The sequence below is a fragment of the Schistocerca serialis genome, chromosome 2 (assembly GCF_023864345.2).
Source record: "Schistocerca serialis cubense isolate TAMUIC-IGC-003099 chromosome 2, iqSchSeri2.2, whole genome shotgun sequence".
Taxonomy (NCBI): Eukaryota; Metazoa; Arthropoda; class Insecta; order Orthoptera; family Acrididae; genus Schistocerca; species Schistocerca serialis.
This window is the reverse complement of record NC_064639.1, coordinates 493,818,638-493,845,188: the sequence shown is the minus strand read 5'-3', so window position 1 is coordinate 493,845,188 and position 26,551 is coordinate 493,818,638. Positions and strand designations below refer to the sequence as shown.

Sequence of the window (26,551 nt, the reverse complement as noted above, 5' to 3'; positions counted from 1 at the left end):
GTCCTGACCGTGGCCTTGAAAACACCACGGAAAACACGTTTCGTAAAAAAGTGAAGTCTTCTTATGTCCCGACCAGATTAGATTGTGTGATTGTTGTATTGAACGCTTACGCCGAAAATAATATTTATTTATTATCAATATTTTATTATGGTTTCATACAATTGGTCTTGTCAGTACATATTAGACTGTAACATCATACTCTTGCTGACTTTTTTTTTAAATTTATATAGCTGAAAGAGAACGCGTGCAAGTTTGTTAGCTAAGTAATTTATATGTCCATCCCAAGATAGTGTTTTATCAACCATAATTATAAGTAATTTTACACTCTGACCGCAGAGACATGTACCTTAGTGTCCAGTAATGACTGGTGTGTAGAATGATTGAATTTCGAACTTAAAAAAAAAAAAATATGAGGCATCGTTGAAGAAAAATCGTCGACCGGAGATGAAATATGAGGGGAAGTGGATTTCTCAGTGTAATCTTAACCAAAGGTTAGTGTCTTGACGCATCTAAAGATTTTGGCTGCTGAGTGCTTCTTCTCACCGAGTACGAATAACCGACGCACTTCAGCTGTGTCAGAAGTACATCAATTTTTGCTTGAGATTCACAACAACCACGCAATTGCCCGTCGTCATCGATGCTGAACTCTTTCAGCTTTTCTCTTATTAGTCTCTCGAATGCTGAACACATAATTAGAGACGAGCAAACGAAAAACAACACACAGGACACAAACACAGTACAATACACGATTTAAACGCATGGAACGCAAAACACATTTAAACGAATGGCGCAGAGCACAGCGCTACCCTGTCACAACCTCTCGAAAGTTCACAAAAGTCGAATAGTCGATATACGGTTTCCATCGTTTTCGATGTAGCGTGTATACATCATAATGACGTCACATCCTATCCAAGTCCGGTGAACTTAGCATCCTCCCCATAGTGCTCAGAGCAGTTTGAACCAATTTTGAACTGGCAGTACTTGTACTCCTACTGCCACTAACAGTGGTGATACTAATAAAGATAACAAAATAATTACAATAATAACAATAATAATAGTGGCAGATATAAAAAGAATTTATAGGTATACAAAATATATATTTTCCGATATAGCACGTTCTGGGGAAAGGATATTTAAGAGTGCACCAGCTAAGAATGCCGTGGTAGTAGGAAATGCTGGTTGGAAAGAAGGATGTACAACAGTAAAGAGTATGTACGGGAACAATGGTAATCGTTATTGTTGCTTTAGCAGGTGTATCATTAACTGTCTTCTGAAGCTGGAGATGTTGTTCAGTTCTCTAAGATACTGCAGTAGTTTATTCCGAAGTCGGGTTCTTGCTACTGAGAAGGACTTCGAGACAGTAGATGAACATGCGGTTAGAAAAGATTTTTCTCTGATTAAAACTGTTGTTTCTGCCATGTTGTTCACACAAGAGCGTTAAGGTCTAGGAGAGATATGAGGGACAGCGTTCGTCCATAAGACGGAAGGTATGGAAATCGTCGTCCTTGTTTGCATGCAGCAGGGATAGCTGTTCATGCTGTGATGAAATGTGATCAAAGAGTCGAACACAAGTAGTCATAATCAATTCCAGGCGGCGTGGGCTTTCCTGAGAAAATCTTTGCAGGATATCATGGCTTTAATCATTAATTTAAAGTATAAATGTCTGTACAAGTTTCTTTTTCAGCTCAAGAGGGAAGAGCCTTTAATATTTTTGTAGCGCATGAAGAGATGCCTATGCTTTCTTGCGCATTGCATTTACGTGCCCAGTCCAATTTAGATTTTCATCTCTTATTACTTCTACAGTCGACAGCTCGTGGTCTCGCAGAAGCGTTCTCGCTTCCCGATCACGGGGTCCCACGTTCGATTCACGACAGGGTCAGGGATTTTCACCTGCCCAAAGACGACTGGGTGTTGTTGTGCCGTCTTCGTCATCATCATTCATCCCCTTTACGGTCTGAGGAAGGCAACAGCAAAACCACCTCCATTAGAACCTTGCCTGGTACCTTGGTGCGGGTCTCCCGCATCGTTCCCCTACGCTCTGTCAAGAAGCATGGGACTTCATTTCCATTACTTCTAGCTTTGCTGAATGAGAGTACTTGATATTTGTTCCATTTATGGGTAAAGATTGTAGGGATTCCTGATAATTCTGGCTAATGAGCTTAGAATGGCCAGCCAGTACATTTTAGGTTTAGTATGGGTCGAACTTTAATACTACGGGCTACGTGATAAAATGTGCTCTATAGTTTGTTAGAGAGCACGTACGGTATTCTTACGTGAACAATTTCAGTTCGTCATCAGAAATCTCTAATATAACAATGGCATAAGAGCCATTCAATTACAACTACCATCAACATAAAGAAGAGAATGATCAAATCTTTTAAATAGCATACTTGATACAAAATTAGCACGTGTTTACTTTCAAGATAATTTATTACATTTTTTCTCATTGATAAAAAGAGCTACAAAGGTAGTGTTCATTCACTCCGTTCCCACCATATTCAAGTAATGATGAATTTACAGTCATTTTGAACTCCCCTTTTGCATCTTTGAGTGCCTCGGAAATTTTGTACCAACCAGTCCAGAAGCTCCCATGATATCTATGCTTTTCTATCAGGAACGCCATGCTCTCTTCATATCACTCCCCCGCTCGGGTAACTGATGTAAACCACAAAAGTAGACAAGATACTAGACGAAAATCTTCTATGCTGCTAGCTCCGAAACAAAGAACAGACGAACTTCCATTGATGTTTCGCTAAAAGACAAGCAACTAGCGGAGCACGGCCGAATTCCAATGAATGCGAACCGAACACGATCGAATGCAGTTCGCTCGCGTTAGCTTACCATTTAAAGTTGAAAGAAGTCTGGTTCAGTGATGCATGTTCGCTTTTGTTTGCCCCCGAGTAAGTCAGGCGTAAACTGTTTTCCTGCCATTAAGAGGAAATGGCGGCATTGGACACTCGGTTTTGCGACGACACCACAAGTAGGCAAAATCAACCACTTTCCCCATGTCCACAGCTTATTCGAAACTGGTTAAAACGATTCAGGGATTTTAATTTAAAACAGAAGTTCTGTTCCGTATTGTTCCAACTTCGTTACTTGGTGGCAGTGAATGTTGTGCCTGCTAAGCAATAGGGGAGAGTGTTGTGCGTTGGAACATTTTCAGCCTTTCGCCTCCAGTCACCCCTGTAATAGAAGTTTGATATATTTTCTTATTCCATTATGAAATGATAGCATTCAGTTTATATGTCCTGCATTTTTTCTGAAATTAAAAATAATTACTCCGGAAAAATAACGTTTGTTTAAATATAAAACACTATTCCAAGGTACAACATGGTGATGTAACCAAGGACCAAATATTCTATTCAAATTTAAAAGTGTTTCGGGAAGGTATTGTCAGTACTGTTTTCAATAGCCTTTGTGTTACATTATTACTCTACTTCACATCAGTACTCTGTAAGTGAAATCAAATTAAGAAGTATTAGTAGGAACCAGTTATAATTTAATAATATGTTGAAATAGAAGCTATTGACAGTGAACACAGATTTCCATTTTCAAGAGAGTGAAGATTGATAAGACACGAAAGGAACTCCGTTCACTTCCAAATACCACTTTTCCATGTACAAGATCTTATTACGTTTCAAAGTACAAGATGGTGCACGACCGACTATGTACGGCTTCACTATCCACATGTTACATGACTGGTTTTGAAAATATACAGCATTTTACTCAGTGTAAAACTATGTTACTGAATTAACAATAGCCATTAAATGTGTATTATGCCCACAAATATGTAGAATTCTTAATATTTATAAACGCTGCATACAGAGCACAATCTCATGTCTCACGATAACAAAAACAGTGGAAAATGTCGGAAGCATTTATGACGGTTTCTAGTGCACAGTCCTTCGGTTTCTAAACTCAGTCACTAGATTAAACCGCCGACCAGGACTGTGTTCCTAGATACACTACCCTCCAGGTACAACACTATCCCTAACTTTCGCCTTGAATGATTGACACACAACATAAGATTTATTCTGTTACTCAGTACACGATTACTGTTGTACCAGTGCTCACCAGCATAAGAAATGGCGACTATATCTTTTCGACAACTGTTGAAGGATTCATAAATGACAGACATGTTTGTAATCATTTCATCAGAACTCGCTCAATATCAGTATATTCAAAAATAATCCATGGAATAAAAAAATACCAAGCATATTTTAAAGGGCTTTTGGAGTACAAGAGTTGCCCTACTACTTAAATACAAATCCTCAAGAAATAAATGCGAATTAATCACGTAACACAGTTGGCACGCCCCTGCTAGTTCATCATACCCACTTACTCATAGCCTACAGTGAGTTAGAAGAACGTCTAAGGCAGAAATTTGCAAAGTTAGATTATTTGAATCTTAATAGCTATACGTGCTACAAATTGTCATAAAATTCCTTTACTGTCAAAAATTGGCATCAGGTATTTCATGTAGGATAACGAATAAGGATTCTTGAAGATCTTTGCGAGAGCTTCGTCGGCGTGCTCTGGGTCGTTGAATGCCTTCACGTATTCCACACCGTACTTTTCGGAAGTCAGAGCAAAGCCGCTCATGCAGCTGAAGAGAAATCCCATAACTAGACAGCGGTCCATGTCCCGTTTCAGCTCCTCTAAAGTGAAGCCCTCAGCTTCCTGCTGCATACCCAGGCACCGTAGGATGTCCGACAGCGTGCTGTGGTACTCGCACAGAAGGTCATCCATGTGGTGGCGGTGGACCGGCTCACTGCCGTTCGCGTACAACAAGTACTGCAGGTCCGAGGCCGGGCTGGTCACGTATGACACCTGCAAACATTCCCATTACCGCTCGTTTAAAGCTCATATGCTAAAATGTAACTACACTGATGGAAAAAAATCACACAACCAAAAAATACAATAGTGTAGGTAACATGTTTAAGGGGGGTAGGACGTCAAATGGGCCGACTTGGAGCAGGAGAGGCACCACAGGACATTTTATTTTCTACTGCCCATACTTTTACAAATAAATTCATAAAACTTTGTCAGCATGACCAGGAAGAATTCAGGATTCACACTCATAGCAGTGGAAGTGCAAAAACATAACAAAATATTTTTTTTAGATCTGAAATTTCATCTTTTTTTCACTTACTGTTCGCTGCATTTGTTGCTATAGGTACATTTATCTTCACAAGTAAGAGAGATTCTCTGATGAATTTTGCACAGCGTACAAACCATACTTACAGGTGTATGAAACTCTAGAATTTTCCAAATCTATTAAAAACTGTGGTAAAAATTGAGATAATTAACTACAAAATTTGATTTTTTTCTAAACATAAAGTTTAAAACGTAACAGCTCATTCATTTTTTAATAAATTAAATAGATTCTAGAGTTTCAGACACCTGTAAGTATGGTTTGTATGATGTTCAAAATTCATCGAACAGTCTCTCTTACTTACGAAGAAAAGTCTGCCTATAGCAACAAATGCAGCCAATAGTAAGCGAAAAAATGATGAAATTTCACATGTAAAAAAAATATTTTGTTATGTTTTTGAACTTCCGCTGTTACGAGTGTGAATCCTGAATACTTCCTGGTCATGCTGACAAAGTTTTATGAATTTACTTGTAAAAGTATAGACAGTGGAAATTAAAATGTCATGTGGTGCCTCTCTTGCTCCAAATCGGCCCGTTTGACGTCCTACCCCCCTTAAGGGATTTACGTTACTAGATCAGAGGTTAATGCAAACACGAGATAAGCCATTCCAAAGGTGAATTGACGGTTCTGTAACAAACAGTGTAACCGCCAGAATGCTGAATGCAAGCACGCAGATTGCATACATTGTGTCGTGCAGGTCCCGGTTGTCGATTTGTGGAATGGAGTTCCTTGCCTGTAGCATTTGGCGGTCAATACAGGGACGCTTAATGCTGGTTGTGGATGACGCTGGAGTCGTCCTCCAATGACGTCCCATATGTGCTCGTTTGGAGACAGATCTGGTGATCGAGCAGGACAAAGCAACTCTGTAGAGAATGTTGGGTTATAACAGCAGCGTTATCCCATTGTAAAACAGATCCTGGAAAGCTGTTCATGAACGGCACCACAACCTGTCCATTCAGCGAACTGATGTACAAATTAACAGTCATGGTGCGTTATTTATGCATATTTACGCATTCCACGTATGGTTTATACGATTAATCTTAGTGATGTGGAATGAGACATTTTGCACTCTTATTACACATTCCTATATACTTGTAAATATGGCTGCGTACTAACCATTTACAAATTGTTTCTTCCTATAATGCGGAAGTGAATTAATAATTTCCAATACACCGTCGTTCACGTACTAAATAAACAGAAATTCTTCGACGGAATACAAAATGTCAAGGACAAACTTTTTCATTTTGTTTTCTAATTTAATTTTGCTGTCTCTAAGAAGCTTTATATCGTGGGTAAGTGAGCAAAAATTATATTAATGGAAATATGCACCTCTTTTGGTGCTATCGAAAATACACTACTGGCCATTAAAATTGCTACACCACGAAGATGACGTGCTACAGACGCGAAATTTAACCGACAGGATACGATGCTGTGATATGCAAATTATTAGCTTTTCAGAGCATTCACATAAGGTTGGCGCCGGTGGCTACACCTACAACTTGCTGACATGAGGAAAGTTTTCAACCGATTTCTCATACACTGAAACACGTATGTAACATAGCAGCGATGGCGAGGCATTGTAGCATCTGTGACCAGAGAGTATGCGCTTGACCGCGCGAGTGTTGCGAGCAGTTCGCTAGTTGTCGCTGTGCAGAGCAGTAGTCTGTCAGTAGTCGTTGCGAGTCAGTCAGTAGTAGTCGTTGCGAGTCTGTAGCTCTGTCTAGTTGAGAGCAGTACTCAGTCTGTAGTCGTCATGCAGAGCGGTCGGTCAGTAGTAGCAGCCCAGTGCGGTTGTGTGATGTAGGCGGTCGGCAACACTGGTCAAGATGAGGAATAAGGTATACTGTTAATTAATATAATCATTAGATAATGAAAAATTTTATTTATTGTAATCATTCTCCAACAAGTCTCCCAATAATAATCTTTTTATTTTTCAAAAGCATTTTCTCAAAAATTTAATTTTTTATTGAACTCAAGATTTCGTTGCACTTCCCATTTCATTCCACTTCTTTTGAAGAAAAATTCCACTAAAATCACAAAAAAAGAGAATATTATTATTTGCAATGCAGTTCCTCCAAGCGGTGCGCAACAACAAGAGCAGATATGTGACATCCATTTATTCTGAGGTAAGACTTTAATTCTGATTGTTTTACACAGGGCCAAAGACCGATATTTCGGTTTAATTGAATTTTCTTGTCACTGAATGGACTTTAATTTTTTGAAGGATTTATATTTGAGTCAGATTGCGAATTTCACATTTTTGTTGCCATTGTCAGTACATTTCATTGTGGGCAGGTTACGCATAGAGCCATGTCCATCAGCATTTCTAATTAGTATCGTCCTTTCTTTAAAAATTTTTTGTGGGGAGGTTACACTTGGCTCCCATTTCTATTAAGTATTGTCATTACATTTCTTTCTTATAAAATTACGGTGGGGAGGTTACACTTGGCGACACCCAGTCCAGGATCGTATTTCGTTGAGAGTCTTTTGAACAACAGTCAGATATCTGCTCTTGTTTGCTTAGATATAATTAGGATTTAGCGCAACGCTGTTAATAATATTGTGACTTTCTCTCTACAGGTCAACGGCAGTTTGTTGCTTTGTTGTATTTGTGTGTTGCTTTTGCACTGTGTTGATTTGTTTTGTGAAAAATTTTGACTATTGTAAAAATGCCGCGAAAGACTGTGAATAGTGTATCGCGAAGTATTGTGAATGAAATTACCGACTTAAACAACGTGACCGATAGTAATTGTGATACGCAACGTAATGATGACAATCCTGCGTTCACTAACAATCAGTGCATTCCAACCACTAAAGATGACTTTCACCTTAATGATGAACAAACGAACTCAATTGTCTCGTCTGTTAACTTGACGACAATTGATGACGCAGAATGCTCTATGGTAATGAGCGCTGCCGAGTTTAACACACCCGATTTAGAAAATCCAAGTAATGTACAGACAAATTTTTCGAATGAAAATGATCAGTGTAGTGAGAGTATGACGGATCCATTTAATTCCGAAATAATGTCTGACAGTGTACATCCGACTGATAATCCTTTTTGTAAGTTGCAAAATGACCAAATGGTCACACAAAGCGCGACAACTGCAGGTACACCATTAAACAGTACTGAGAATGCAACAGCTACTTTAAGTTTGGATCAATTTATGACAATAATGCTACAGTTTAAGAACGATCTTGGTGTAGATATCAAACAAGATAATGAAAAACTCAAACGACACTTAAATGAAAAACTTGACAATAATGACGAAAATCTCAAACAACTTAGGGAAGATAACAAACAACAGAATGAAAACCTCAAGCAACTTAGTGAACAGGTCAGACAACAAAATGAAAAATTTGACGACAATTCGAGGCAGCTTAGTGAACAAATTAAAGCTGTTGCCGCGCAGTGTCATGACACTAAGGAACAGTTGCGCGCGGAAATTGAGGCGTGTTCACAAAAAAATAGCGAAGAAATTAAATCTGTTGCGCAAGAATTAAGAGAAATGCAAACAGTCGCAACAGAAACACTCAGAGACGAAATTAGCGGAGTCGCTAAACAATGCTCTGAAAAAGCTGCACAATTACGGGACGAGTTTAAAGCAATGACGGTAGAACTTTCACGCACTATGGACGCAAAGATAGACGCGAAATTCGAACAGCAGAACACTCAGATTAACGAGCGCTTTAGTCAGCACATACAGAACAGTGATACGCGTTTCCGCAGATTTATTCAAGATCAAAACAAAGTAAAACGACAAGTCATGGAAACAATCACTGCACAGAGACAAGAGGACAAACGTAAAATATTCGCGAAAGCGAAGACGTATGTAGACAATAATATTACTACAGTGTCCGACAAAATTAATACCATAGAACAATTGAACGCGGAATTACGGGATGAAATTTCTGATCTTAAAGCAAAAACAGATACACACACAGTAAATATTCAAACAGTGACAGATAGATTCGAACAATTAGATCTAACACAGGATTGCGATGTCATCAAAGCTGATGTTAAAAAACTGAGCGAAACTACGCGTAAGTTGCAAAAACAGATTAATGCGTCTGATTCTAAAACCGATGATCAGGTTAAAATACTGACTGAAAAATGTGATGAATTGGCCAGTCGTATTGATGTTATCGAAAATACTAATGACAATAAATCAGACGATACTGCACCGGTTTCTTTTATCCAAACACCTGAATTTCAAAATTTACAGCAGACAATTAATGAAATCGATTCATCTAACAACACGTTACGTCGGAAGTTATCAAATTTACAACAAGAAGTAACAGAGATGAAAAACATGTCAGTTAATAACATACCACAACAGACGCCACTTTATGAACATGTGTCAGACTCACGCAGCGCGTATAATTTGGGTAATCTACAGAGAGTACGGGACTTAGATTCCGATCAACCGCAGTTCAATAGATACTCTTACGATCCTGAACCTGTTTCATTACACAGAGATGATAATTTCGACTATAAACATTTTCTGTCAGTAAGAAAGTTCAAAATATTTAAAAACGATAGAACGCAGATTCACCCACTGGATTGGATTCAACAGTTTAGCTTTGCTCTTCCACCGACTTGGCCTGTAACACATAAACTTGAATTTATTTGCAGTTTTTTGGAAGGCGAACCGGCAACTCGTATGAGACCGATCGCGAGACAGTGTTACTCGGTAGAGGAATTTCAGAATGCTTTTCTGTCAGCGTACTGGTCGAAGACGACACAGCGCGGAATTAAAGACCAACTAATTAGTTTGCCAAACTATGAAAACTCAAATTTTCCCAGTGTAACGCAATTTTTTGAGCACATGGTACAACAAAACCAGTACCTAAGTGAACCGTACAGTGAATCCGCACTTATACAACTATGCATCTCTAAATTACCACGGTCATTACGAGTGTCACTTCTAACGGGCCAGCAAAAAGAAAACATTTCAGCATTCAGAGATCTTTTACAGCTCTTGGAGGTACAGCAATCCGATTATTCTTTTGTAAACAAAAACTTTTCGAGTAACAACCAAGGTCAACAACAGTACTGCAATTATGATCAGGGACGTAATTCCAATCGGAAAGATAACAGACGTTTTAGGAACGACAACTACCAAAACTTTAATAACAGGCAAAATTCTAATTATCAATACCGTCAAAATTTTCAGCAACAGGAACAACACTTTAGTAACAATAGAGGTGTTTCACAACAACAACATCAAAACCAGCCGGTTAGCATACCTAACCAACAATGGAATACACAAGGTCAACCAGGCTTTAATGTTTCGCCGCGTGGACGTATAGCCCCTGGTCCAACAAATAGTAACGTACGTCAGCAAGGAAACAACTATGTACAAAGAAGACAGTATTTCAATTCCCATCGCAATACACCGTACAGGAATGACTATTACGACAGACGTAAAAACGACGAGCACAATTATCAGCGTACATATAATAACAGTCGGTCCCACCAACAGCAAAACCATACGCAAGAACATATTCTCATGAATGAACCCGACAGTAGGTACCATCCAGAGCGTAACACGTCTGGAAGAAGTAATAGGACAGTTCAAATAGTCGAAATGCCACAGAATCCTCCTAATAATAATAACACGTCAGATAGAATCTGACTAGATAATGTACAGGACGCATCTTCCAATAATACAAGCACTACCTTAGACACGCAAAATGTTGTTCACGAAAATGTAATTACTTTTGACGACATCAGAGACACTCTTTTACAGGAAAGACCAGTTATTCAGAGAACCATTTCACATCCTGTTATCGAAATTAAAATTGGTTCATCGAAATTTTCAGCAGTAATCGATTCCGGATCACCTATATCAGTAATTAATGAGGAGACTTTCAACGAGTGCAACAAAGAGAATACTTATCCGACGTTACCTTTAGGCAAAACAAAAGTGAAAGGAGCAGTATCGAGTAAAGGAGTAGACGTTAAATTACAGACGCATTTATCATTTTGTATTGGAGGTCATACTTTTCACTCTAATTTTTGGATTGTGCCTTTATTGACAACAGACGTTATTTTAGGTACGAATTTTCTGGTACAACACGACGCAGTTATTGATTTTCAGAATTCTTATTTAATGTTAAAGGATGAAAATGTACAACTTGCTTTAGAATTTCAGCACTCTTTATCTACGGAAGAACAAACAATTAACCGCACAGAGGTCATTTCCGCAACACGTAACATAGACTGTAATCCCACATTGTTCACGGATACGTACGTACACAACTATAATACTCCAGACGAAGCTGACTACGACGTAATGCAATTGATTTCTGATAAGGTTAAAGAGAGCAGTGCAAGTACAGACGACGAACGAACGCAATTACACAAAATTCTTTTACAGCAAGCTCCAGTTTTCGACAACATTCCTGGTACTATGTCCGGCTTTATGTATGAATTTCAAGTCAAACCGCACGACACATTTAAAGCAAAGCATTATCCTATTCCATACATTCACAGAGAACAGGTTAAAAAAGAATTGCAGGATATGCTCGACCAAGGAATTATAGAACCAGCAGTTAGTCCGTACATAAACCCACTACATATTGTTAAGAAAAAAGATGGCTCACTTCACCTTGTACTTGATTCACGTCACATTAATGACATTATTATTAATGAAACAGACCGACCACAGACATTAGAGGAACTTTTACAGAAATTTCACGGCACTGCTATTTATTCCACATTAGATTTGAAATCGGGATTTTGGCAAATTCAACTTCATCCGAATTGTAGAAAATATACAGCTTTTCTCTGTTTCGGCGACTGTTATCAATTTTGCAAACTACCGTTCGGCTTAACTATTTCTTCTGCAGCTTTTATTCGCGGTTTGAACACTATACTTCCGACAGAACTTAAAGACAGAATTACGACGTATGTAGACGATATTCTTATCGCAGAAGCTAACTGGTCTGAACACAATATGATTCTTGAACAACTGTTACAAACCTTTTATGCACAAGGACTTACAGTTAACCTCAGTAAATCGCATTTTGGCAAAACTTCTATAAAATTTCTTGGACACGTAATTTCAGCAGAAGGCATTGCACCTGATCCGGAAAAACTTCAAGCTCTACGTGACATTAGTGTTCCTGCGACGAAGAAACAATTACGCAGTTTTTTGGGGTTAATTAACTTTTTTCGTAAATTTATTCATCACTCGGCTTTAGACACACCCAGATTATGTCAATTAACAGGTAAAAACAGTATTTGGTCTTGGGATAAGCAAGCACACTCTGAATTCATGAACCTGAAACATGCTCTGTTGAATGCTCCACTTTTATCGCACCCAGATCTTACCAGAAATTTTTCCATCGCTACCGACAGTTCCAACACCGCTTTAGGCGTACACATTTTCCAGGAAATAGAAGAAGATGGCTGTATAGTAATTAAAAACATCGCATTTGCAAGTCGCATTTTGTCACCCGCTGAGCGAAATTATTCCGTTACAGAATTAGAAACATTATGTGTTGTATGGGCTTTTACGAGATTTAGGCACTTTCTTTATGGCAGACATACCACCGTTTACACGGATCACAGAGCGATACAATTTTTACTTTCAGCTAAATTTACTCACGATAGATTAAGCAGATGGAAACTTTATTTGCAAGAATTTAATTTTACGATTGTTCACATTCCCGGCACACAAAATGTTATAGCAGACGCACTATCGCGTTCTCTCAGCAACAATCAGCAAGACGTAGCAACCAACTTCTGCAAAACAAATTTCAGTGTCATGTACATTCAGCAAGTTGCATTTGAAAACTTTATTTCATCGTCATTACAGGACATAGCAAAGGAGCAAAATAAAGACAATGTGTGGAAAGAAATTAAACAGCTTTGGCAAGATAAGAATAATGTTACGATTAGGAACCACTACACTGTACGCAATGACATTCTGTTTCGCCGCTCTCATCCTGATAGCAACAATTGGTTATTATGCATACCTGACGAACTGGTTAACAAACTAATTTGGTACACTCATTTAAGTTACGCACATTACGGAGCAAGAAAATGTTTTCTTATACTGAGACAGAATTGTTATTTTACTAACATGGAGAAACGTATACGACGAGTTTTAGCGTCTTGTAAAATTTTCCAGAAAGCTAAATCAGACACCACTTCACATATTCCTCCTTTATATCCCATTATACCTGTGAAATTAAGACACATGGCCGCAGTAGACATTTTTGGTCCGATTCCGAGAACTAACAGAGGTTTTTGCTACATCTTTGTCGCTGTTGAGCTCACTTCAAAATTTGTTACTTTCACTCCGTTACGCAAAGCTACTGCTAAAACTGTTTCGAAAGCATTTGTAAAACATTTTCTATCTCATGTAGGGCATGTGATGAAAGTAATTTCTGACAATGGATCTCAATTTCGTAGTAGCGTATGGACACGCATGTTACGAGCCAGAAACATTTCTCCGATCTATATATCCAAGTACCACGCTTCTTCGAACCCTTGTGAAAGATTAATGAAAGAAATTGGTAAGCTGTGCCGAATATACTGCCACAAAAGACATATTGATTGGGATACATACATACTCTCATTCCAAGATGTAATTAATTCCATACCAAATGAATCCACTATGCTATCTCCGTCCGTTATACTGAAAAACGTTGAACCACCGAACAAAATTAAAGAATTAATAGAATTTCCCAAAAGTCGTCGCCTACGACACCACGAAATAATTGACATTGCGCTGAACAACATCAAACGTGCCGCAGAGCGCCGGAGAAGACAGCAAAAACAGGTTTGTACACGCCGCGTCTTTCACGTTGGACAGAAGATACTAGTACGTACACACTATTTATCCAGCAAATTAAAAGGTAAGTGCAGTAAATTTGAACTTCTATACGCAGGTCCATATCGGATTCGCAGCATCCCTCACCCCAATGTTGTACACGTCGAAACTTTGAGAACCAGAAAATCGAAAGGCAATCACCATATCTCAAACATTAAACCGTTTATTGAGTGAAACCACTGTATGATTCAACACACTATGATGCCATTTACTAATGCAATTAATTCACCTGACTACTTATTGATGATTATCGTATTTTTTCTTGGCAAGTGCCCGGCAAGGTAAGGTTAGCAGGTCGCTTTTCTTGTCGTTACACATCAGACCGTGCACATTTTTCATTTTTTTGTGTATATGACTGTACTCCAGTTTTGTTTGTATGGACTATGAAATAGTTAAGATATAACACACACCAGTCGACTTTGACATTTTTTTGCCTTATGACATCTCAACATCGTGACTGTTTCACATTTTTTTGCTGCTGCATTGTATTATTCTGTGTATATTTTTGTTTTTGAACACTGTCAATGTTTTTGACATATTACGTTTTCTGTCATGTTATGCTGTAGGGTTAATTATGTTACCATAAACCAGTCATTATCTAGTGGGTATATGATTTAAATGCAGGACATTAATCTTTGTTCATCAATTTCAGAAAGGAATGATGATTCTAAGAAATAAATTTAACATAAATGGGAATTTCACCTACGGAATAAACGAAAGGAGATGCAATAACTTTATGAGGAAGAGTAAATGGATCAGGATTAACAAGCATTAACAAGAATATACTATACTCATCGAAGAATAGCAGTCTTAACTAATTTTTTCTTTCAGAATACAAGGTGATTGATGCAGGCTGTCAGAGAGAACTACACATCTTAGTTTTAGTGATGAAATATGCTAGAGATAAGGAATAATTGTGTAATGAGTAATGAAGTGATTTTTTGCAGATGATAATGAATACTGATGAATAATGATGAAGGATATGGTATTATGAATAATGAAGTTTTTCTTTACAGGTGATGATAATAATGAAGTTATGATAATATGGATAATGAAGTGATGGATAATGAAGTTTTTTCTTTACAGACGAGGATAATGTTGAAGTTATGTATTTATGCTACGTAGTTATTTAAGTATTTGTTGCAGTTTGTTTTGACAGCAGGTGTTACATTGCATAGTAGGATGACAGAAAGTTTTGGAAAGGACAGCTATGAAACACATTTTTATACACATTTCGCTACCTGTTAATTCGAAGTTCACTACTTTTCAGCATAGTGTGCGTTTCTTCTTTCAGGTCAATAATCCGTTTTTGTATTTTTTCCAGCAGAAGTTTTTCATGACACTTACTAAACCTGTTAGTTATTATACTTGTTCTAGTACTTGCATTTTTATATTTTTACCCATTTGTGTTTATCACTTCTAAATGTGATCACATGTACTGCCTTGTTACATAATCTTGCTACAGCTGACTCATGACGAATGACGTTACCTATCCTCATTTGCAGCAATAGGTCAAAAGCAAAAAGTATTATGCCTCAGCAATTAATTATCGATCCCAACGCAATGCATTGCTAACAAAAAAAAAAAAAAAGTATTAACAGTCCCAAATAGTGATACCAGTTTGAGAAAATTCTGAATAATACTGATCAACTCTGAATAGCATGTCACTTGAGTAATGACCTCTTAATCAGACTATATTCAAAATGATGCTTTGTCACTAGCTAATAACTGCCACTGTTTATTGTAATGATACTACGTATAATGCCTGTGATTATTAATGATTTGACTGTAATTAACTGATTTTAATAATGACTTTGTAATGGTCTGAATACTACTGAAGGAGGAACACTGTTTATTGTAATGTTACCACTTATAATGCCTGTGATTATTAATGATTTGACTGTAATTAACTGATTTTTAATAATGACTTCGTAATAATCTGAATAATACTGAATGATGATTCTATTCAATACTTGCTGGCCACTGAGTGCCAATTATTAATGTCACTCCACGAATTGTGATTAATTATGCCATTGATTAGCTCTTGTTTCCAATGTTGATACTTTGTAACCAGAAAAGAATGTGACTGTTTAATAATGCTTTGTAATTAGAAGAAGGCTAATGATTCTTAATAGATTGGAATGACAAATGATTAATTAACTGTCATTAGGATGTTTTGTAATTAGAAGGCTAATGAATCTTAATTACTGTTTAATAATGCTTTGTAATTAGGAGAAGGGTAATAATTCTTACTACATTGGAATGACACAATTAATTAGCTATGGTACTGTTTAATAATGCTTTGTAATTAGGAGAAGACTAATGATTCTTACTATATTAGAATGACAAATGATTAATTAACGACAAATGATTAATTAACTGTAATTAGACAAATGATTAATTAACTGTAATTAGACAAATGATTAATTAACGACAAATGATTAATTAACTGTAATTAGGAAAAGGCTAATGATTATTATTGGAATGACAAAAGATTAATTAACTGTAATTAGGAGAAGGCTAATGATTCTTAATTATACTCTGTAACTGGAAAAGAATGTGATTGTTTCATAATGCTTTGTAATTAGGAGAATACTAATGATTCTTACTATATTAGAATGACAAATGATTAATTAATGACAAATGATTAATTACCTGTAATTAGACAAATGATTAATTAATGACAAATGATTAATTAACTGTAATTAGGAGAAGGTTAATGATTCTTAATTATACTCTGTAACTGAAAAGAATGCGATTATTTCATAATATTTTGTAACCAGGAAAAGAAGGCTACTGATTCTATGTACAACAATTAATGAACATTTTTCTGTAATACTACATACTTGGTACAGAAATGTTCAATAACTGGGCTATGAATGCCACAAACTACTAATTAAGTCTGTAACTGTCAATATTATGTGACTTGATGTCCTTCACCTCATAAGCTGACTACCCTGAATTACTGCAATGTCCATTTGTCCTGTTTATCCCAGTGATCATGGAGCACTATATTTGATTTTGCACTAATTCTACGTTGGTGTGCCTTGTAAGAGTGTGGTGTTGACACGACATGCTGTCCACCACCATGAGCGATGAAGACATTATTATGGTCCCACTGTTTGGTGTACGTAATGTACTGCCAAAATGACAACATGGAACATTACTACGACAGTTCAGTGTCTTGGCTACACTGATAAATTCTGATGGGAAAAGAACTTCAAGTTGTGTCACTTGGTGTTGTACTTCTGTGGAAAGATATGGACTTTCAGAGCAGCTGTGTGCAATCTAAAGTGCTACAACCATGATGCAATCCTTCCCTTTCCTATCCTGATTCTTGTCACATAAAGAAAAAATTTTTTTTGGTAACATCATTTATGTTCATAGATTATACATTTTTCGATTCGCTGAACTCCAATGCGAGTACACTTATGTCACTTGTCAACATAATATTTTTTGCCAGTCTGTTTATTTGTTCTGAATATGCTAAAGAATTTTTTCAGTGCCTGTGCACTTTATCTGTCAAAAAATTTGTATATACTTTTTTCTGATTTGCTACTATGTTTAGTATTCACATTTTGTCTTTGTCTGATATATTTTGTACTTAGTGCGTGTGCACAACATTTAAATATTCTGTAAGTTGTAGGATTTTGTTAATTAAAGAAAAATTTTGCCGCGCTTGGCAAGTCCAAATGACTCACCATCGCTGCCAAATTTTTGCCCCCCCAGTGGAGGGTTATGAAACACGTATGTAACATAGCAGCGATGGCGAGGCATTGTAGCATCTGTGACCAGAGAGTATGCGCTTGACCGCGCGAGTGTTGCGAGCAGTTCGCTAGTTGTCGCTGTGCAGAGCAGTAGTCTGTCAGTAGTCGTTGCGAGTCAGTCAGTAGTAGTCGTTGCGAGTCTGTAGCTCTGTCTAGTTGAGAGCAGTACTCAGTCTGTAGTCGTCATGCAGAGCGGTCGGTCAGTAGTAGCAGCCCAGTGCGGTTGTGTGATGTAGGCGGTCGGCAACACTGGTCAAGATGAGGAATAAGGTATACTCTTAATTAATATAATCATTAGATAATGAAAAATTTTATTTATTGTAATCATTCTCCAACAAGTCTCCCAATAATAATCTTTTTATTTTTCAAAAGCATTTTCTCAAAAATTTAATTTTTTATTGAACTCAAGATTTCGTTGCACTTCCCATTTCATTCCACTTCTTTTGAAGAAAAATTCCACTAAAATCACAAAAAAAGAGAATATTATTATTTGCAATGCAGTTCCTCCAAGCGGTGCGCAACAACAAGAGCAGATATGTGACATCCATTTATTCTGAGGTAAGACTTTAATTCTGATTGTTTTACACAGGGCCAAAGACCGATATTTCGGTTTAATTGAATTTTCTTGTCACTGAATGGACTTTAATTTTTTGAAGGATTTATATTTGAGTCAGATTGCGAATTTCACATTTTTGTTGCCATTGTCAGTACATTTCATTGTGGGCAGGTTACGCATAGAGCCATGTCCATCAGCATTTCTAATTAGTATCGTTATTTTTCTTTTAAAATTACGGTGGGGAGGTTACAACACAAACAGCAGTTGACCGGCGTTGCCTGGTGAAACGTTGTTCTGAGGCCTCGTGTAAGGAAGAGAAATGCGTACCATCACGTTTCCGACTTTGATAAAGATCGGATTGTAGCCTGTCGCCATTGCGGTTTATCTTATCGCAACATTTCTGCTCGCGTTGGTCGAGATCCAATGACTGTTAGCAGAATGTGGAATCGGTGGGTTCAGGAGGGTAATACGGAACGCCGTGCTGGATCCCAACGGCCTCATATCACTAGCAGTTGAGATGACAGGCATCTTATCCGCATGGCTGTAACGGATCGTGCAGCCACGTCCCGATCCCTGAGTCAACAGATGTGGGCATTTACAAGACAACAACCATCCGCACGAACAGTTCGACGACGTTTCCAGCAGCATGGACTATCAGCTCGGAGACCATGGCTGCGGTTACCCTTGACGCTGCGTCACAGACAGGAGCGCCTGCGATGGTGTACTCAACGACGAACCTGGGTGCACGAATGGCGAAACGTCATATTTTTGGATGAATCCAGGTTCTGTTTACAGCATCATGATGGTCGCATCCGTGTTTGGCGACATCGCGGTGAACGCACATTGGAAGCGTGTATTCGTCATCGCCATACTGGCGTATCACCCGGTGTGATGATATGGGGTGCCAATGGTTACACGTCTCGGTCACCTCTTGTTCGCATTGACTGCACGTTGAACAGTGGACGATACATTTCTGACGTGTTACGACCCGTGGCTCTACCCTTCATTCAATCCCTGCGAAACCCTACGTTTCAGCAGGATAATGCACGACCGAATGTTGCTGGTCCTGTACGGGCCTTTCTGGATAATGTTCGACTGCTGCCCTGCTCAGCACTTTCTCCAGATCTATCACCAATTGAAAACGTCTGGTCAATGTTGGCCGAGCAACTGGCTCGTCACAATACGCCAGTCACTATTCTTGATGAACTGTGGTATCGTGTTGAAGCTGCATGGGCAGCGGTACCTGTACACGCCATCCAAGCTATGTTTGACTAAATGCCCAGGTGTATCAAGGCCGTTATTACGGCCAGAGGTGGTTGTTCTGGCTACTGATTTCTCAGGATTTATGCACCCAAATTGCGTGAAACTGTAATCACATGTCAGTTCTAGTATAATATATTTGTCCACTGAATATCCGTTTATCATCTGCATTTCTTCTTGGTGTAGCAGTTTTAATGGCCAGTAGTGTATTAATATGAAATAATGAATACTACTTCTTCTTCTTCCGACATTGTAACTCTGAATACCATCGTTCTTAGTGAAGTGTAATGGGTTACTTACAACAAACTTAATGAGGGAACAGAAATACAGTGATGCAGTAGTAAAAAAATGTAGCCCCAAGAGCAGATGTCTAAAACATAATCATGAGCGAGTGTCACATATTATCCTTACAGCGCATGAGTTGTGAAAACTTTCCTTCTTAAAAATGAGCTATCCCATGACATTATTCCACTGGACATTATTGAATGGATATATGCAAGATACGTCAACTCATCGATTTGTCTCTCCCCAAGATTTGCAATGTTTGTTAGTGCAAACGTGGCAGAACTGAGCTGTTTATGACGTTAAATTTGTTTTCAGTTTAGATTGTCATCAATTAACTTTGAAGTTTCAAACCTACTTATCACCTTTTTTTGAATTTACCGTTGGTGTAGTATCTATAAAAGTGAATATGCCGTCTTTTAGAAATTTATCATAAGACCTTTTATAGAATACCATTCAATAATGCGCTTAAAAAAGTATCTACAATTTCTTCTTTTTCCCTAAGTTTCTTTACATTGATTAACATGCAAATGTCTTCTGCAAAAAGAACGAATTCTGCTTGTTACGTATTAGGTGGGAGTAATATGTAGTTTTATTAATGGCATTAATCAAATAACACACAAACAGAATACCTCATTCGTCTTCAGAGTGATGTCTACCGGCCACAACTCATTTTTGACAACGTTTTATATAGTTGCTGGACATAGTCAGAGAAGGTTTATTTTTCAATTATTGGTGAATGTCAATCAAAATTTGATGCAGACGACTGTGCACTGTGTCTGTCTGCAGTGATCTGTTTTGAACTGAATATAATTAGCCAAAACTCGTTATTCTTAGTTAATTAACAGTGGAGGGATATCTCCTGCGCCCACAATGAAAGCGATTACAGAGCTACCTCGAATCTAAGAACCACTCAGGTGTTCATTGATCATGTTCTCCCTTTCCTACGTAGGTGGTGCTGGATCAGGCAACAGTGTTGTGATTGCTTAGGCATATATGGTCTTTCGCCTATATGAGTAGGGGGAAGGGATTTAAAATGGTAAAAATAACTTTCTCCGTGACTTGGGGAATTGTCCTGTTAACAAAATGAAATTAAAAAGGACGAGGAGTAATTCTGTACTTCGCTCTAGTATCCCGACCTGGTGACTTTCAAAGCCTGCTGGAGATCATGGATTTGGATCTCTGGCACAAGACGGAGCTGTTACAGCTATGAGCGCTATCATCGCTTTCCCGCAGCGCCACACACGATTCCGCTGGCCAATAGTGTAGCTTGCGACCGCTCTGTTAAGTTACCGCGTTTCAGCGACACGCCGGCCGCGGTGGTCTAGCGGTTCTAGGCGCTCAGTCCGGAGCCGCGCGACTGCTACGGTCGCAGGTTCGAATCCTGCCTCGGGCATGGATGTGTGTGATGTTCTTAGGTTAGTTAGGTTTAAGTAGTTCTAAGTTCTAGGGGACTGATGACCATAGATGTTACGTCCCATAGTGCTCAGAGCCATTTGAACCATTCAGCGACACGGGGCTTACAAGACAACGTTCCCAAGTGTAAATAAACAATCTTGAAGCCACTCCGGTATATTGATAAGTTTCACTTATGGACTGTCTGACAGCAACTGCATAAAACACAATTTTAGTGCCATACGTGTTTCGCCTTTATTTTCTGCAAGGCATCATCAGTGGCCTGGAATACGTACATATGTTAGCTATTTTATTTACATTTTTGTCACTGTGCCTATAGGTTATCGTTATTTATAACTGTGTAACTGTAATTTTGCGAAATATCCCACCACTATTAATTAATTTTCAAAAATTATTATTATTTTTTTTTTACGCGCAACTGAGGAGGACAGGACCACAAAAGTTGAAGATCTTGGTGCCACTTGCGGATATGTAGAGCGGTCAAAGTAATGCAGTACGTTGTTATTCGTTTCTGTCAAATATCGCTTTTAAGGGATATAACGCTACCTGAAAGATAGTTTACCATTCAAGGATTAGAGGAAATATCTTCGAAATCATGAAATATGAATAAAAGTCGTTCATACAAAGGCTGCAATGTAATTATCGTTCTTTATAAGAAAAAAGTCGTTCATATAAAGGCTTAATTGTAATTATCGTTCTTTATAACTGTGTAACTGTAATTTTGCGAAATATCCCACCACAATTAATTAATTTTCAAAAATTATTATTATTATTATTATTTTTTTTTTTTTTTTGCAACATAAATCAAAGAAGCTTTCACAGCATATCCATCCACCTGTAATAAAACTGGTTTCTTAATTTAGTTTTACGTTTCAAATTGTTATTTTACGTTTTAAATTTACATTTTTGTTTCTTATTTTATCATTTCACAAATATGTGTTTTGTTAGTTGAATATAACAAGTAACTCATTATTATGATACAAAATCATTAAAGTAATGTTAATCTGTAAATAAATGCTTAAAACATAACGCTTCCTTCACACCACAAAAATAAAATGAACGAAACTTCTTCACGTAATACACACGATGGACTACACAATATAAAACAAAATTCAGCAGAATTCCCAAGTAATTGCGGGCAATCCTCAAAGTACCCTGATTTGTTTCAGTACGTCGGAAAACCTTGGCGGCGAAAATTTATTATGTACCAGTGACAATAGCTAGAATATAATGTTTCTCAAGTCGAGACTGATCTCATAACATTCAGTGGAAACAGTCCAAAATTTTTCTCACAAAGTTGTTCCAATATCGAAAGCGGTATACATCCCGTAGCTATATGTGTTCTGTCAGGCCATTGGGTATCACCAGATGAACAGCTTCCCCGTCCTCAGGTATGAAGCTCAAATCGGTTTCCTCTTACTGACCACATCCTTTCTCATAATTTTAAAAGAATCTAATGGCGAATTCGGGCTAAGAATTCGAAGATCTTTCTTTGAAGCCCCAAATGAACTTGTGATTGCACCGAAGTCTAATAAACTAACGTCTGACCACGTCAAAAGATATTTGACAGAAGTTTTCTTCCCCAGTCCGGGAGAAAAATCTGTATTATTGTTAAATTCTAGTGGTGGTCAGTTTTGAGCATCTCACCCGAGGACAAGGAACTTGTTCATTTAATGATCACAAAGCGTTCGACGGCGCTTGCACAGTCGTGCGACATATAAGGCTTCAGTGTTGGAAGAACTTTCTGAGAAGATTTTGAGATATAGTTTTGTTTAATGATTAGGCAGTCAGTCTCTGGTTGATAAACAATATACTCTAGCTTGAGTCACTAGCATATAACCATTCCTCGTAGCACGGGTTTACCAACATATTGAAATATGCCTAATACAAATCAGAATATTTAGAGTACCACCCAAGACAATTTGAAATCCTGCCGAATTTTTTATCATATTCTATTCTCCGTCGTGTATATTATGTATGGAAATTTCGTTTATTTTATATGCCAGATATAAAAAACTTTATGTTTTAACCATTTATCGACAGATTATCATTATTTTACCGATTTTCTAACATGATAACGAGTTAGTAATTGTTTCAATTAACAAAATATACATTTGTGAAACGGCACACTAACAAACAAAAAAAAGAGTAGAACATAACATAACAGTTTAAAATATAAAACAAGAATAAATAAAACAAGTAATTAGCATAATAATGAGGTTTCAGTTAGGTATGTCGAAAATACTCCGACAGTACATTGTGCACAGATTATTTTCAAAAACCGTTATTTCAGAAACCAGCTTCGTTACACATGGATGGATGTGACAAGAAAGCTTCTTTCATTTATATTATAACAAAATGTTTTTATTTTTCAGTATTAATTGATTATGATGGGATATTTTGTGAAATTTTGGATTATTAAAGTAGTTGGTTACACAGTTAACAAGAAAGTAAACTTCGTTTTAGTTTTTGTATGATTTTTTTTATATTTCGTGGTTTTTAAGATATTCAGTCTTAACACAATATTCCAAATTACCTTTGGGGATGTCTTTTATGCCTTAAAAGCGAAATCTGGTAGAAACGAAAAAACATATAGCATTATGTTGACCCCTCTACATACCCGCTAAGTTTCATCGAGGTCATTATTTTTACACCTGGGAAAGTTTCCTTATCAGCGGTGTATGCGCTTCGCGATCATCTCTTTATCGTAATATCCTTTTTGTTCATGGTCTCCGCTTTCGCTTTGTCATAGGTGGTCTTTCCCCTTCCAAGTGCAGCGACAAAAATTTCAAGGCATATTAGCACCGCCAGTGCCAAACACAATTCGTGGTTTCAAGTGGCCATACTCAGGTCGTCCACTAAAAATCAAAAAGCGATGGCCATCAGCTACAACAGTTGACGCACAGTGGGCTTTTCCAGCGATTATTTGTATCTACACACGCTGCAAACACTGTAAAGTGCATGGCAGAGGGAACTTAGCATGGTATCAAAGGCTAGACTGTATGTTTCAAGTCCAAAAACTTAAGGCATTTACTTGCTAAAACGTTGTGATCGCATCACCAACAGAGCGAAACATGTTAAAAACTGATACATCATTCTGGCATATTACAGTGCGTCATAAGGTAAACATTCTGAGGCCTCAACATCAAACGAACAATTATTTTCAGCAGAACACAATTTTTATTTTTGGCAATGCGTGAGTATGCACGGCGAGGCAGCTCGGACAGACCATCACAGACATATTCAGAATGAATAAATAAATAAATCGATCTAAGTTAAAGAGGGCAAAACGGCGAATTTTCTGACGCATGTAAGTAATTTTAGCTGTCGTGGGGATTTTTAATTTCTTTTAATTGTACGCTTTTTCTGTGGCTTTGGAAAAGCCTAAAAAGATGACGCGAGTGACATATTGCATGGAAGTTGACATAGAAGAGAACAACGCCACAAACTATCGTCTTGTCGTCAACACACGCAGCTCAGGCACGGTTCGCGAGTTTAGTACTGTGACTGTCAAGTGAAGTTCTCATAATGTTGACTTTTTGCGCTGTTAGATGGCTTAAAGCGATTCGAGGGGTTCATTACTGCACATTGAATTTCATCTGGACTTTGCTTAGGTCCGCATTGTATGGCATTTTTTTTCTTCGGGGAAGGTCACTGTTCCCTTGTAATCAACTTATTAAATGTACCCCACAGGTAAAAGTCAAGAACTGTTAACGCTGGGAGACGTACAGGCCATTTTGTATGTGCCGACCGCGTCTCCAACTATCCGTCTAAATAATCTATTTTATTAGAGACATGGTACAAAAAATGTTCAAATTTATGTGAAATCTTATGGGACTTAACTGCTAAGGTCATCAGTCCCTAAGCTTACACACTACTTAACCTAAATTATCCTAAGGACAAACACACACACCCATGCCCGAGGGAAGACTCCAACCTCCGCCGGGACCAGCCGCACAGGAGATATGGTACGTCTACTCATACAGTTACTGGAAAAAGAGTTAAGCTTCATGAAGAAAGAGCGTGTAACAAAAATTTTGAGGTATTCTAACCTGAAAGTCAACAAGTCTGACATCTGACAGTGCTCCCTCCACGTACTTAAACATCACGTTGTTCTTCCAGCAGTCACCATGGACCAGTACAGGTAGCTTGGTCTCCTCCTTCATTCGCTCAAATAATTCGAATATATTGTCAGCATATCGGTCTATAAATCCCCGGCATTTTCCAGCATACTTTTCATACCCTGGACACTTGTTCAGTTCATCTGCCAGTGCAGACATGATCTTAGACCCTATTGATCTGAAATAGTCCTGAGTACGCTTGTCTGTGAACGTACTACTAGCGAACACGCTCTTGTAATGTGGCTGCTTGTCGAGTAGAAACGCCGAGGCGGCGTGTAATCTGGCGTATGCTCGGAGGACCATCTTGCAGTGCTGGTAGTCCAGAAGCCGACCTCCCTCAGCCATCCTGAAGCCGGCTGTTGACAGGTCCTCCAACACAAGGAAGTCTGCCGGCTGCTGACCCCAGTCGTAGCAGCGAGATGTCAGCAGCTGGAAGTCCTCACCCTCCAACGACGCCAAGATTTTGTGGATCTGCGGCAGCACCTCATGCAGCATCTGCGTCTCTATTCTGAACACCTGACAGTTTTCCATCAGTTCCTTCATCGGACCAAAATCAAGAACTGTTTTGACTAGTAGTGATTCCTTTTTCGCCTCTTCTTCGTTGTCTTCCCCCTTCAGAAGGACAGTTACTCTGAACAGCAAACTTGTATAGCCAACTCCTTCCGGACAAGCGTACTGTACTTTAATTGAATCTACAGATACTTCTTTTCCAGTTTTATTTATCATTACAGATTCTATGAATTTTTGATTGATCCAGGAAGGAGGCGGTGGTCGAGCTTCGTTGGGCGATTCCATACTGTTGTGTACCCTTCACCTGAAAAAATAACAAACAATTCCAGAGTAGTAGTCAACATACTGAGAGCTAACTTAAGTACATTTAATATCAGGCAGTTTTAAACAGAGTGAAGCACGTAACTATTTCATCTCAAACAATGTTTAATGAGATATTCAAGCTTTTTTTATCATTAATAAGTAAGGTTGTCCAAGGCTAACTGGATCCAAATACCGTTCCTCTTATTCAATATAGATGCTTTGGTTTCTTAAAGTTCGTAAACTGGAGTTACAATCCTTATCAGTGAGATCTAACAGAGGAAGTCTGACCTGTGCAATTTACCTCACTCTTGCACTGGTTTTGGCGAGAAGTGGTT

At 38.1% G+C, this 26,551-nt stretch overlaps 1 protein-coding gene across 1 annotated transcript; it reads right to left on the bottom strand.

Annotated features, from left to right (window-relative positions):
• Positions 1-2,654: 2,654 nt before the first annotated feature.
• LOC126456131 (uncharacterized) lies at positions 2,655-26,213 on the bottom strand. Its single transcript, XM_050091885.1, has 2 exons — positions 25,335-26,213; positions 2,655-4,830 (listed from the first exon to the last, which is right to left on the bottom strand). Exons 1-2 carry the CDS (start codon positions 26,196-26,198, stop codon positions 4,435-4,437), a joined length of 1,260 nt encoding a protein of 419 aa, XP_049947842.1. The 5' UTR covers positions 26,199-26,213; the 3' UTR covers positions 2,655-4,434.
• Positions 26,214-26,551: the final 338 nt, after the last annotated feature.